The sequence below is a fragment of the Eleginops maclovinus genome, chromosome 15 (assembly GCF_036324505.1).
Source record: "Eleginops maclovinus isolate JMC-PN-2008 ecotype Puerto Natales chromosome 15, JC_Emac_rtc_rv5, whole genome shotgun sequence".
Classification (NCBI taxonomy): domain Eukaryota; kingdom Metazoa; phylum Chordata; class Actinopteri; order Perciformes; family Eleginopidae; genus Eleginops; species Eleginops maclovinus.
Window position 1 is genome coordinate 31,030 of NC_086363.1, and position 11,372 is coordinate 42,401.

Sequence of the window (11,372 nt, forward strand, 5' to 3'; positions counted from 1 at the left end):
GCAAAATGTGTGATACTGCCCCCCCAGATCAGGCGCCCTAGGCGACCGCCTATCACGCCTATGCCAAAAAACCGTCCCTGATCATAACGTAATATTTAAATAGGATATAAAATAATATGATATTAAAAAAGTACTGAGAGAAAAGTCAAATCTGAGAAGAAAATCAAAAGTCCCACCGCCAGAGACAGAAGCAGACGGTGGGCTGCGGGTTGTACCCTCACTTTACTCCAGTTCCAGAGCAGATACCAAAGATACATACATATATACACACACGCTATATTGGGGGGACAACAATTATGAGAAAAAAGTGAATATTGACCAAAAAAAAGTAAATTCTGAGGGAAAAGATCTGAGAAAAAGCCCAAATTATTATAATATATCTTTTCATATTATCATTTAATTTACGTAAAACAAAGGAGGAGGCTTCCTGTTGTTCCCACATGCCTTTATTAGCACAGATTAAAATCATTAAACAGATACTAACATCAGGAGCAACTTCATATTTACATCCAACACATATGGATGTAAACCCAACACATTTGATAGAATTGGAATAAAAGACACCTGAGAGCCAAACACACCCCCTGAGAAATATATTATATATATATATTATTTGATATCGAAAGTAGCAGAAACCCACGCACAGTAAAAACACACAAGAGAGCAGCAGGAGTCGCTGGCTTCATCTCAGAAACGCACAGAGATAGAAACAGGGGCTGCTGAGCCGGGCAGTGAAATGATGACTGAGAAACTTCACGCTCGTCCACAAACACTGGGGCAGCCCCAGAGGGCTGGTCGCCTCGCTGACAGCGGCGGGGACATCACACAGGCTGGTTGTTAAGGTGACGTACTATGGGTTTGGTGGTGCTGTTGTAGACGAACGTGTCCTGTTCCGACAGCGCCATGTGGGCGGGGCCTGCGGCAGCCGGCCTGTGGGAGCGCTCCTTCCTGGACTTCAGGAAACAGTAGGTCAGGATCGCCAACAGAGCCAAGATGGCCACCGACAGGCAGACGGCCAGCGCAATGTTTCCTGAAGAAGAGAGGTCACTTCCTGTCAGCTGACACACTGTCCGAAATCACTCACTCATTCACTACTCCCTACTCACTGTATGGTGGACTCTACAGTCCACTATATAGTTCCCTATGGTGGACTCATGGGTTAACTGAAAAGCCGTTTCGGACACTACTTCTCCGCGCAGTTAACGACGTCATGACTGTGGCACAATGAAAACCAATTAAATGCAGGTTTTTCAAGATGGATGATAAATTAATTATTTCTTGTAATGAATTCGTATTATACCGAGCATATTTTCCTCAGACCAATACACAGAAAGTATCTGCTGCAACTTTCAGTTTGTACTCAAGACTGAATGCTGTCCTTTTCCCGCTGACTTTAAGTTATATTTAATACAGATGTTTGATCAGTTCCTCGCGCCGCACTGTAGGCCTGCGTTTTATTCCGTTCCTTTGCTTGTTTTCTATTCTCTTACTTGTACTTGAATCTGTTTGTAATGTGTCTCCTCCGTAAATCCAACCCCAACACGCGCGACAGATGATTAATTTCGCGCCATAGCTTTAAAAAAACTGTCACGTGCGGACGCTGCTCCTCTCACTCCGCCATGATTCGTGCTTCGCGACTGCAATGCATGATGGGATATATTGCTTGGTAGTGACCATCGGTTGCCCACTACATTTCACGGTGCATTTTGGGAAACAGTGAGTGCACTATATAGTGAATATCAATACTCACTCAACATTCGGACACCACTACAACATGTCGTACACACTATAAAGTGAGTAGGGAGTGATTTCGGACACAGCCACTGACAGAGAAACAAAACACAATGTGTCCGCCATGTTTGTAGTTTCACCTGAGTCACTTTCCTCCTCCGCCCGGAAGCGGTCAAACGTCCCTCTGATGAATACGTCACGCTCTGCAGAGAGGAAGTAGCAGTCAAAGACAGGAAGTAACAGAGTCCAAACAGGAAGTAGCAGTCAAAGACAGGAAGTAACAGAGTGCAAACAGGAAGTAACAGTCAAAGACAGGGGTTGCGGTCGAATAGTCAGTTTAGTTTAGGAAGGTTCTCTAGATGATAGGAAAGGAGCTCTGAAGCTTCCTTTATAACCTCCTTTAGGAAACACTGGACCTTCCTTTAGGAGAGGAGAGGAGAGCATGCTGTCCCACAATGCCTTGCGGCAGCAACATTTACACAGCATTCAGCCGCTCACGGAAACAGCTGATCGTGAGAAATGCGTTTGATGAAAGTTACGGTGCTGATGAAGCAGTTCAAAACTTATACCGTAACTTTCCAAAGAGCTTGGTTCTGAACGTTCAGCTCTGGATTCATCAAAAGGAGAAATATGAACGGTACTTTTACTGAAAGGATCCAATAGAGTCTCAGAGTCTCTGAGCTGTGTGGGGTTTCTGAAGCGCTTTACAACATGTTGAACTGTGATAGGTTAAGGCATCACTAGTTCTGTAATGCAGAGTATCTGTCTCTCTGCTGTCCTGGTTCATAAAGCAGAAACAGCACCATCAGAGAGCACGGTGCAGAGGAGAGGCTCTCAGTAGCTTTAGAGGATCTGTAGTTCCCCACAGCAGATGCTCATTAACCCTTTGGAGTCTTGGGGCTATATTTGGCCGTTTCAAGATGCTTTTTTAAAAATTTGTCTGACCAAATCCATTTGAAAGCTGGAAGTATATTCAGGGGATGTCACTATGATAATGTCAAAGTTTGATTGAGATATCATGAAGCTATATACAAGTGTTATGAACAGATAGCAGGTGCATCCATAGGGTTATTCACTCATTACTCAAAGTTCTGTCAACCGTGACACAGAGTACTGTAGAGAACTGCAGGGTACTGTAGAGTGCTGCAGGGTACTGTAGAGTGCTGCAGGGTACTGTAGAGTACTGCAGGGTAGAGTACTGTAGAGTGCTGCAGGGTACTGTAGGGTACTGTAGAGTGCTGCAGGGTAGAGTACTGTAGAGTGCTGTAGGGTACTGCAGGGTACTGTAGAGTGCTGCAGGGTAGAGTACTGTAGAGTGCTGTAGGGTACTGCAGGGTACTGTAGAGTGCTGCAGGGTAGAGTACTGTAGAGTGCTGCAGGGTACTGCAGGGTACTGTAGAGTGCTGCAGGGTAGAGTACTGTAGAGTGCTGTAGGGTACTGTAGAGTACTGTAGAGCGCTGTAGGGTAGAGTAGAGTACTGTAGAGTGCTGCAGGGTACTGTAGAGTGCTGCAGGGTACTGTAGAGTGCTGCAGGGTACTGTAGAGCGCTGTAGGGTACTGTAGAGTACTGTAGAGTGCTGCAGGGTACTGTAAAGCGCTGTAGGGTACTGTAGAGTACTGTAGAGTGCTGCAGGGTACTGTAGAGCGCTGTAGGGTACTGTAGAGTACTGTAGAGTGCTGCAGGGTACTGTAAAGCGCTGTCCAGGTGTGCCGTAGAATCTTGTTTTAGGCCTATGTTCCACATTTTTTTCCTCACTTAGTAAACTTCACTTCAAATAAACTTTATTTAATCACTTGTACAATGGAGTTGATAAGCTAATAAAGCGGATATATTGCTCAGATTTAGAAATATTACATTGAATATAGCCTCATAAGGACTGTGCAGAGCAGCCTTTTATCATCGCGCCAAAACATTACAAGATGGATCGTTATGTAGTGGCAACAAATGAGGAAGCACCCCAGCCCTCAACACAGGCAGGGATGGAGCGGTGCAAAAGAAGTCTCAAAGCAAACAGTACAGCGAATGCTGTCTGCCCAACGCCATCGATTGCTCGACGCTACTCTTCGTCTCTCCTCGTCTCTCCTCGTCTCGCTTCGTCTCTCCTCGTCTCGCTTCGTCTCTCCTCGTCTCGCTTCGTCTCTCCTCGTCTCGCTTCGTCTCTCCTCGTCTCGCTTCGTCTCTCCTCGTCTCGCTTCGTCTCTCCTCGTCTCGCTTCGTCTCGCTTCGTCTCTCCTCGTCTCGCTTCGTCTCGCTTCGTCTCTCCTCGTCTCGCTTCGTCTCTCCTCGTCTCGCTTCGTCTCTCCTCGTCTCGCTTCGTCTCTCCTCGTCTCTCCTCGTCTCGCTTCGTCTCTCCTCGTCTCTCCTCGTCTCGCTTCGTCTCTCCTCGTCTCGCTTCGTCTCTCCTCGTCTCTCCTCGTCTCGCTTCGTCTCTCCTCGTCTCGCTTCGTCTCTCCTCGTCTCGCTTCGTCTCTCCTAGTCTCTCCTCGTCTCGCTTCGTCTCTCCTCGTCTTGCTTCGTCTCTCCTCGTCTCGCTTCGTCTCTCCTCGTCTTGCTTCGTCTCTCCTCGTCTCGCTTCGTCCTGCTTCGTCTATCTTCGTCTCTCCTCGTCTCGCTTCGTCCTGCTTCGTCTCTCTTCGTCTCTCCTCGTCTCTCCTCGTCTCGCTTCGTCTCTCCTCATCTCTCCTCATCTCGCTTCGTCCTGCTTCGTCTCTCTTCGTCTCTCTTCGTCTCTCTTCGTCTCGCTTCGTCTCTCCTCGTCTCGCTTCGTCTCTCCTCGTCTCGCTTCGTCTCTCCTCGTCTCTCCTCGTCTCTCCTCGTCTCGCTTCGTCTCTCCTCGTCTCGCTTCGTCTCTCCTCCTCTCGCTTCGTCTCGCTTCGTCTCGCTTCGTCTCTCCTCGTCTCGCTTCGTCTCTCCTCGTCTCGGTTCGTCTCTCCTCGTGTCGCTTCGTCTCCCTTTGTCTCTCTTTGTCTTTCCTCGTCTCGCTTCGTCTCTCTTTGTCTTTCCTCGTCTCGCTTCGTCTCTCTTCGTCTCTCCTCGTCTCGCTTCGTCTCTCCTCGTCTCGCTTCGTCTCTCTTTGTCTCGCTTCGTCTCGCTTCGTCTCTCTTCGTCTCTCCTCGTCTCGCTCTGCTCTCTTTTCCTAACTGTGACCCCCCTGCAGTATCAGTAAGCAGTAACTGTGACCCCCCTGCAGTATCAGTATGCAGTACCTGTGACCCCCCTGCAGTATCAGTATGCAGTACCTGTGACCCCCCTGCAGTATCAGTAAGCAGTAACTGTGACCCCCCTGCAGTATCAGTATGCAGTACCTGTGACCCCCCTGCAGTATCAGTAAGCAGTAACTGTGACCCCACTGCAGTATCAGTATGCAGTACCTGTGACCCCCCTGCAGTATCAGTATGCAGTACCTGTGACCCCCCTGCAGTATCAGTATGCAGTACCTGTGACCCCCCTGCAGGTGGTGCTGCAATTCTCCTCCTCCTCGAAGTTGTTGGCGCTGCCCTTGCAGCCGCCGTACGTGAAGCGGAAGCACTTCCTGTTCAGCGGGTCGTAGTACCAGCGGGTGAAACTGGCCCGGCACAGCCCAGGGAGGGGGGGCTCCGCACAGCGAGCTGGGGGGGTTGTATTTCATGTTAGCGGTTGGCATGTTAGCTGCAGGTGCTAGTGAGTGTCAGGTGTAAGAGTTCACCTTTCCTCTGGTTCACCTCGATGTCCAGCAGACGGCTGAAGGTCTCGTTCACTGAGGAAGAGGAGGAGCAAGACGAAGAGAGGAGAAAGACGAAGAGAGGAGCAAGAGGAAGAGAGGAGCAAGAGGAAGAGAGGAGCAAGACGAAGAGAGGAGCAAGAGGAAGAGAGGAGCAAGACGAAGAGAGGAGCAAGAGGAAGAGAGGAGCAAGAGGAAGAGAGGAGCAAGACGAAGAGAGGAGCAAGGGGAAGAGAGGAGCAAGGGGAAGAGAGGAGAAAGACGAAGAAAGGAGCAAGAGGAAGAGAGGAGCAAGAGGAAGAGAGGAGCAAGACGAAGAGAGGAGCAAGAGGAAGAGAGGAGCAAGACGAAGAGAGGAGCAAGAGGAAGAGAGGAGCAAGAGGAAGAGAGGAGAAAGACGAAGAGAGGAGCAAGAGGAAGAGAGGAGCAAGAGGAAGAGAGGAGCAAGACGAAGAGAGGAGCAAGAGGAAGAGAGGAGCAAGAGGAAGATAGGAGCAAGACGAAGAGAGGAGCAAGAGGAAGAGAGGAGCAAGGGGAAGAGAGGAGAAAGACGAAGAGAGGAGCAAGAGGAAGAGAGGAGCAAGAGGAAGAGAGGAGCAAGAGGAAGAGAGGAGCAAGACGAAGAGAGGAGCAAGAGGAAGAGAGGAGCAAGAGGAAGATAGGAGCAAGACGAAGAGAGGAGCAAGAGGAAGAGAGGAGCAAGGGGAAGAGAGGAGCAAGACGAAGAGAGGAGCAAGAGGAAGAGAGGAGCAAGAGGAAGAGAGGAGCAAGACGAAGAGAGGAGCAAGAGGAAGAGAGGAGCAAGAGGAAGAGAGGAGCAAGAGGAAGAGAGGAGGCGAGAGAAAGTTTGTATTTGCTCTTGTATCTTTTTGAGGACCATCAGTCACAGTGAGGACATTTATTTATTTGGAGTGTGTGTGTGTGTGTGTGTGTGTTACGTTTGCTGCAGGGCTCCTCGTCCTCCCCCTTTCTGCATTGCTGCACCCCGTCACACTCCAGACTGCGATGCAGACAGCAACTACCGCAGGACAGCTGACCGGGAACACACTCTGCCCCCCCGCACTCTGCGTGCGTTTGTGCGAGCACACACACACACACACACACACACACACACACACACACACACACACACACACACACACACACACACACACACACACACACACACACACACACACACACACACACACACACACACACACACACACACACACACACACACACACACACACACACACACACACACACACACACACACACACACACACACAGTTTCAACCCGCGTACCCTGAACATGTTGCACAGTACAGGTGCATTGTGGGCACATACCGGCAGCAGGCAGGGAACTCCTCTCCGACGACGCTGCGGACGACAAACACTCATCATCAGTGTGTGTGTGTGCTCTGTGAGTGTGTGTGTGTGTGTGTGTGCTCTGTGAGTGTGTGTGTGTGTGTGTGTGTGTGTGTGCTCTGAGTGTGTGTGAGTGTGTCTGTGTGTGTGAGTGTGTACCGGTGACTCCGCTGCAGGCAGACACACACTCCTCCTCAGACAGGAAGTTGTTGTTGTTTGGTTTGCAGCCACCGAACACAAACGGCTGACAGCGGCCGGACGGAGCGTCGTAGCGCCAGCGAGGGAAGGCTGCGCGACACGGCCCCACCTTCAGGGGGGCCAGGCAGTACACTGGGGGGGGGGTGGGAGGCACATTATACTACTGGTACACAGGGAGGGGGACATTATACTACTGGTACACAGGGGGGGGGGGACATTATACTACTGGTACACAGGGGGGGGGGACATTATACTACTGGTACACGGGGGGGGGACATTATACTACTGGTACACAGGGGGTGGGGACATTATACTACTGGTACACAGGGGGGGGGACATTATACTACTGGCACATTATACATATGCATATACGAGTGTGTGTGTGTATGGATCCAGTCTAACCGGTCTGGGTGGAGCTACTGATTGACTGAGGGTGAAACTGATTCTGCTTTTCAAAGACTGTTTAAAATGTAACCAAAAAGAAGAGACTACATTTCCCATGAGCACTCACGGCTGGTCAGCTCCGGGCTGAGGACCAGGACCCGGACTTCTGCGCTGTCGGATCGGTCGTTGGAGTCGGTGACAGTGAGCAAGAAGCTGTAGGAGCCCGGCTGCAGGATGGAGAGTCGCACCTGGTCAGGTAACTCCGTCTCCTGCATTCAAGATAACTTTATTTAAAGCATCTGGTAGCACAGTCACAAGACCCGCCTCCTGCTGAACCCCATTCAGAATATCTCATACGACTTTATTCAGGCGGACCTGGAACAACTCGTTCTTTGACAACAAATACGTTGAGATATCTTTTCAGACTGAGCGCTGTCTGAGAAGTGTGCCGGATCTACCTGCACACTCACCTGTATGGGAACTATGACATCATGTTACCTGCACACTCACCTGTAGGGGAACTATGACATCATGTTACCTGCACGCTGTTTCTGTATGACATTGTGGCACACCCCAGGGATGATAAGAGTCAGAGCACCTGTTGCTCTCCAGCTGGTCTCCCATTGGTCACCTGTGTTAAGCCCCGCCCCCGGTGTGCTTACCTGCATGTGGACGCCGGTTGCCCTGCCCTGCAGGGTCCAGCTGTACTTGGTGATGTGGGCGTCATCGAGGGCCAGGCTCTGGATGCCGTTCAGCGTCAACTTCGCTGCGGGCTGAACGATGACATCACGGTCCGCGATGGCAATGGGCGGAGCCCGCTCACCTGTGATGTCAGGTGAGAGGAAGCAATAAATTCAAAGGCTTCATCATCGTCACGTGCTCAGCACCTGCAGCGTGGATATGGCAATCTGAAGTCCCAGACTCTCCAGCAACACATGATGAGTGTGGAGGGGCAGTGATCCTGATCCTGTCTCCATCTCTGTCTTTGATCCTGATCCTGTCTCCATCTCTGTCTCTGATCCTGATCCAGTCTCTGTCTCTGATCCTGATCCAGTCTCTGTCTCTGATCCTGATCCAGTCTCTGTCTCTGATCCAGTCTCTGTCTGATCCTGATCCAGTCTCTGATCCTGTCTCTGATCCTGTCTCTGTCTCTGATCCTGTCTCTGACCCTGTCTCTGATCCTGTCTCTGTCTCTGATCCTGTCTCTGTCTCTGTCTCTGATCCTGTCTCTGATCCTGTCTCTTTCTCTGTCTCTGATCCTGTCTCTGTCTCTGTCCCTGTCTCTGATCCTGTCTCTGATCCTGTCTCTGATCCTGTCTCTGTCTCGGTCTCTTTCTCTGTCTCTGATCCTGTCTCTGATCCTGTCTCTGCCTCTTTCTCTGATCCTGTCTCTGTCTCTGATCCTGATCCTGTCTCTGTCTCTTTTTCTGTCTCTGATCCTGTCTGTGTCTATGATCCTGATCCAGTCTCTGTCTCTGATCCAGTCTCTGTCTGATCCTGATCCAGTCTCTGATCCAGTCTCTGTCTGATCCTGATCCAGTCTCTGTCTCTGATCCGGATCCAGTCTCTGTCTCTGATCCTGATCCTGATCCAGTCTCTGATCCAGTCTCTGTCTGATCCTGATCCAGTCTCTGTCTCTGATCCTGTCTCTGTCTCTTTCTCTGTCTCTGTCTCTGATCCTGTCTCTGTCTCTGATCCTGTCTCTGTCTCTGATCCTGTCTCTGATCCTGATCCTGTCTCTGTCTCTGATCCTGTCTCTGTCTCTGATCCTGTCTCTGTCTCTGATCCTGTCTCTGTCTCTGATCCTGTCTCTGTCTGTGATCCTGATCCTGTCTCTGATCCTGTCTCTGTCTCTGATCCTGTCTCTGATCCTAATCCTGTCTCTGATCCTGTCTCTGATCCTGTCTCTGTCTCTGATCCTGATCCTGTCTCTTTCTCTGATCCTGTCTCTGTCTGTGATCCTGATCTTGATCCTGTCTCTGATCCTGTCTCTGATCCTGTCTGATCCTGTCTCTGTCTCTGATCCTGTCTCTGATCCTGATCCTGTCTCTGTCTCTGATCCTGATCCTGATCCTGTCTCTGATCCTGTCTCTGTCTCTGTCTCTGTCTCTGATCCTGTCTCTGTCTGTGATCCTGATCCTGTCTCTGATCCTGATCCTGTCTCTGATCCTGTCTCTGTCTGTGATCCTGATCCTGTCTCTGATCCTGTCTCTGTCTGTGATCCTGATCCTGTCTCTGTCTCTGATCCTGTCTCTGTCTCTGATCCTGATCCTGTCTCTGTCTCTGATCCTGTCTCTGATCCTGATCCTGTCTCTGATCCTGATCCTGTCTCTGATCCTGTCTCTGATCCTGTCTCTGATCCTGTCTCTGTCTCTGATCCTGTCTCTGTCTCTGATCCTGATCCTGTCTCTGTCTCTGATCCTGTCTCTGTCTCTGATCCTGTCTCTGTCTCTGATCCTGTCTCTGATCCTGATCCTGTCTCTGATCCTGTCTCTGTCTCTGATCCTGTCTCTGATCCTAATCCTGTCTCTGATCCTGTCTCTGATCCTGTCTCTGTCTCTGATCCTGATCCTGTCTCTTTCTCTGATCCTGTCTCTGTCTGTGATCCTGATCTTGATCCTGTCTCTGATCCTGTCTCTGATCTGTCTCTGTCTCTGATCCTGTCTCTGATCCTGATCCTGTCTCTGTCTCTGATCCTGATCCTGATCCTGTCTCTGATCCTGTCTCTGTCTCTGTCTCTGATCCTGTCTCTGTCTGTGATCCTGATCCTGTCTCTGATCCTGATCCTGTCTCTGATCCTGTCTCTGTCTGTGATCCTGATCCTGTCTCTGATCCTGTCTCTGTCTGTGATCCTGATCCTGTCTCTGTCTCTGATCCTGTCTCTGTCTCTGATCCTGATCCTGTCTCTGATCCTGTCTCTGATCCTGTCTCTGATCCTGTCTCTGTCTCTGATCCTGTCTCTGATCCTGTCTCTGATCCTGATCCTGTCTCTCATCCTGTCTCTGTCTCTGATCCTGTCTCTGATCCTGTCTCTGTCTCTGATCCTGTCTCTGATCCTGTCTCTGTCTCTGATCCTGTCTCTGATCCTGTCTCTGTCTCTGATCCTGATCCTGTCTCTGATCCTGTCTCTGATCCTGTCTCTGTCTCTGTCTCTTTTATTTAATATGTTTAGAGTAACTGTTGAAAACACACCGTTGTAAAACAAGGTAATACTATAAAGCCTTTCTGTCTCCACCTGTCAGAAACACACCTTTTAATTTTGGTCTCAACTGAGTGTTTACTCAAACTGCTCTGCGTTTCAGCCGTGGTTGTCTTTTGTTTCTGATGTGTACTTCACCTGTCCCCCCCTCACCTGTCTGCGGGCCCTGCAGGTGCTGCAGGAATTCAGTCTCGCGGATGTAGCTCAGGTATCCCACCTTGTTCACGAACCTGCACACAAAGCTGTTTCTGTGCACGCAGTCGAACAGGTCGCACGTGCGGTTTTCCGCCCCGGCAGTGCCTTGGCGGGGCTCCAGCAGCACGAGGTTGCAGCGCGCGTCCGCGCAGCACGCGCTCTTGCAGGCTTCCTCGGAGCTCACGCGTGCGGTGGCCAGCAGCGCCGCGCCTTCCTTTACCGCATCCTCCGCATCCAGCACGAAGTTCTCCTGACCGAGGCGGAACGTGGCGCGGCAGTCCTCCGCTGCTGCGGTGTGGAGGAGAAGGAGGAACAGGAGGGGGGAGGGGGAGGGAGGCATTCTCTCTCTGTCTCTCTGTCTCTCTCTCTCTCGCACTCTCTCTCTCTCGCACTCTCTCTCCCTCTCTAAAGGTAAATCAGTTTGCTCCTCTTGCGCGCCCCACTGTCAGAAGAGGAAACGCACGCAGTGTTTGTCCTGTTGCTGTGTTTAAAGTTAAACTGCAAATTATAACAAAGTGTGTGTGTCTGTGTGTGTGTGTGTGTGTGTGTGTGTGTGTGTGTGTGTGTGTGTGCGCTGCTGCTCGCGGCTTTGCTCCTCAGGTGTGTCTCACCT

The 11,372-nt window shown here is 50.6% G+C and overlaps 1 protein-coding gene across 2 annotated transcripts; it reads right to left on the bottom strand.

Moving 5' to 3' along the window:
* Positions 1-428: 428 nt before the first annotated feature.
* Positions 429-11,372, bottom strand: LOC134877243 (kunitz-type protease inhibitor 1-like). Of its 2 annotated transcripts, XM_063902675.1 has the most exons (10): positions 10,718-11,372; positions 8,028-8,188; positions 7,493-7,634; positions 6,943-7,113; positions 6,763-6,795; positions 6,372-6,497; positions 5,419-5,469; positions 5,171-5,341; positions 1,872-1,934; positions 429-1,030 (listed from the first exon to the last, which is right to left on the bottom strand). In XM_063902675.1, the coding sequence occupies exons 1-10, from the start codon at positions 11,097-11,099 to the stop codon at positions 822-824; spliced, it is 1,509 nt and encodes a 502-aa protein (XP_063758745.1). In that variant the 5' UTR covers positions 11,100-11,372; the 3' UTR covers positions 429-821. The 2 variants fall into 2 exon arrangements, with proteins under 2 accessions (XP_063758745.1, XP_063758746.1); XM_063902676.1 differs by lacking the exon at positions 1,872-1,934.

Excerpts from the sequence above, each read along its gene's own strand:
- LOC134877243 (XM_063902675.1), bottom strand. The coding sequence starts at position 11,099 with ATGCCTCCCTCCCCCTCCCCCCTCCTGTTCCTCCTTCTCCTCCACACC. Across the intron at positions 6,796-6,942 it reads TGCCTGCAGCGGAGTCACCG|CGTCGTCGGAGAGGAGTTCC; the intron begins GTACACACTCAC and ends TGTCGTCCGCAG. Across the intron at positions 6,498-6,762 it reads GAGTTCCCTGCCTGCTGCCG|AGTGCGGGGGGGCAGAGTGT; the intron begins GTATGTGCCCAC and ends AAACGCACGCAG.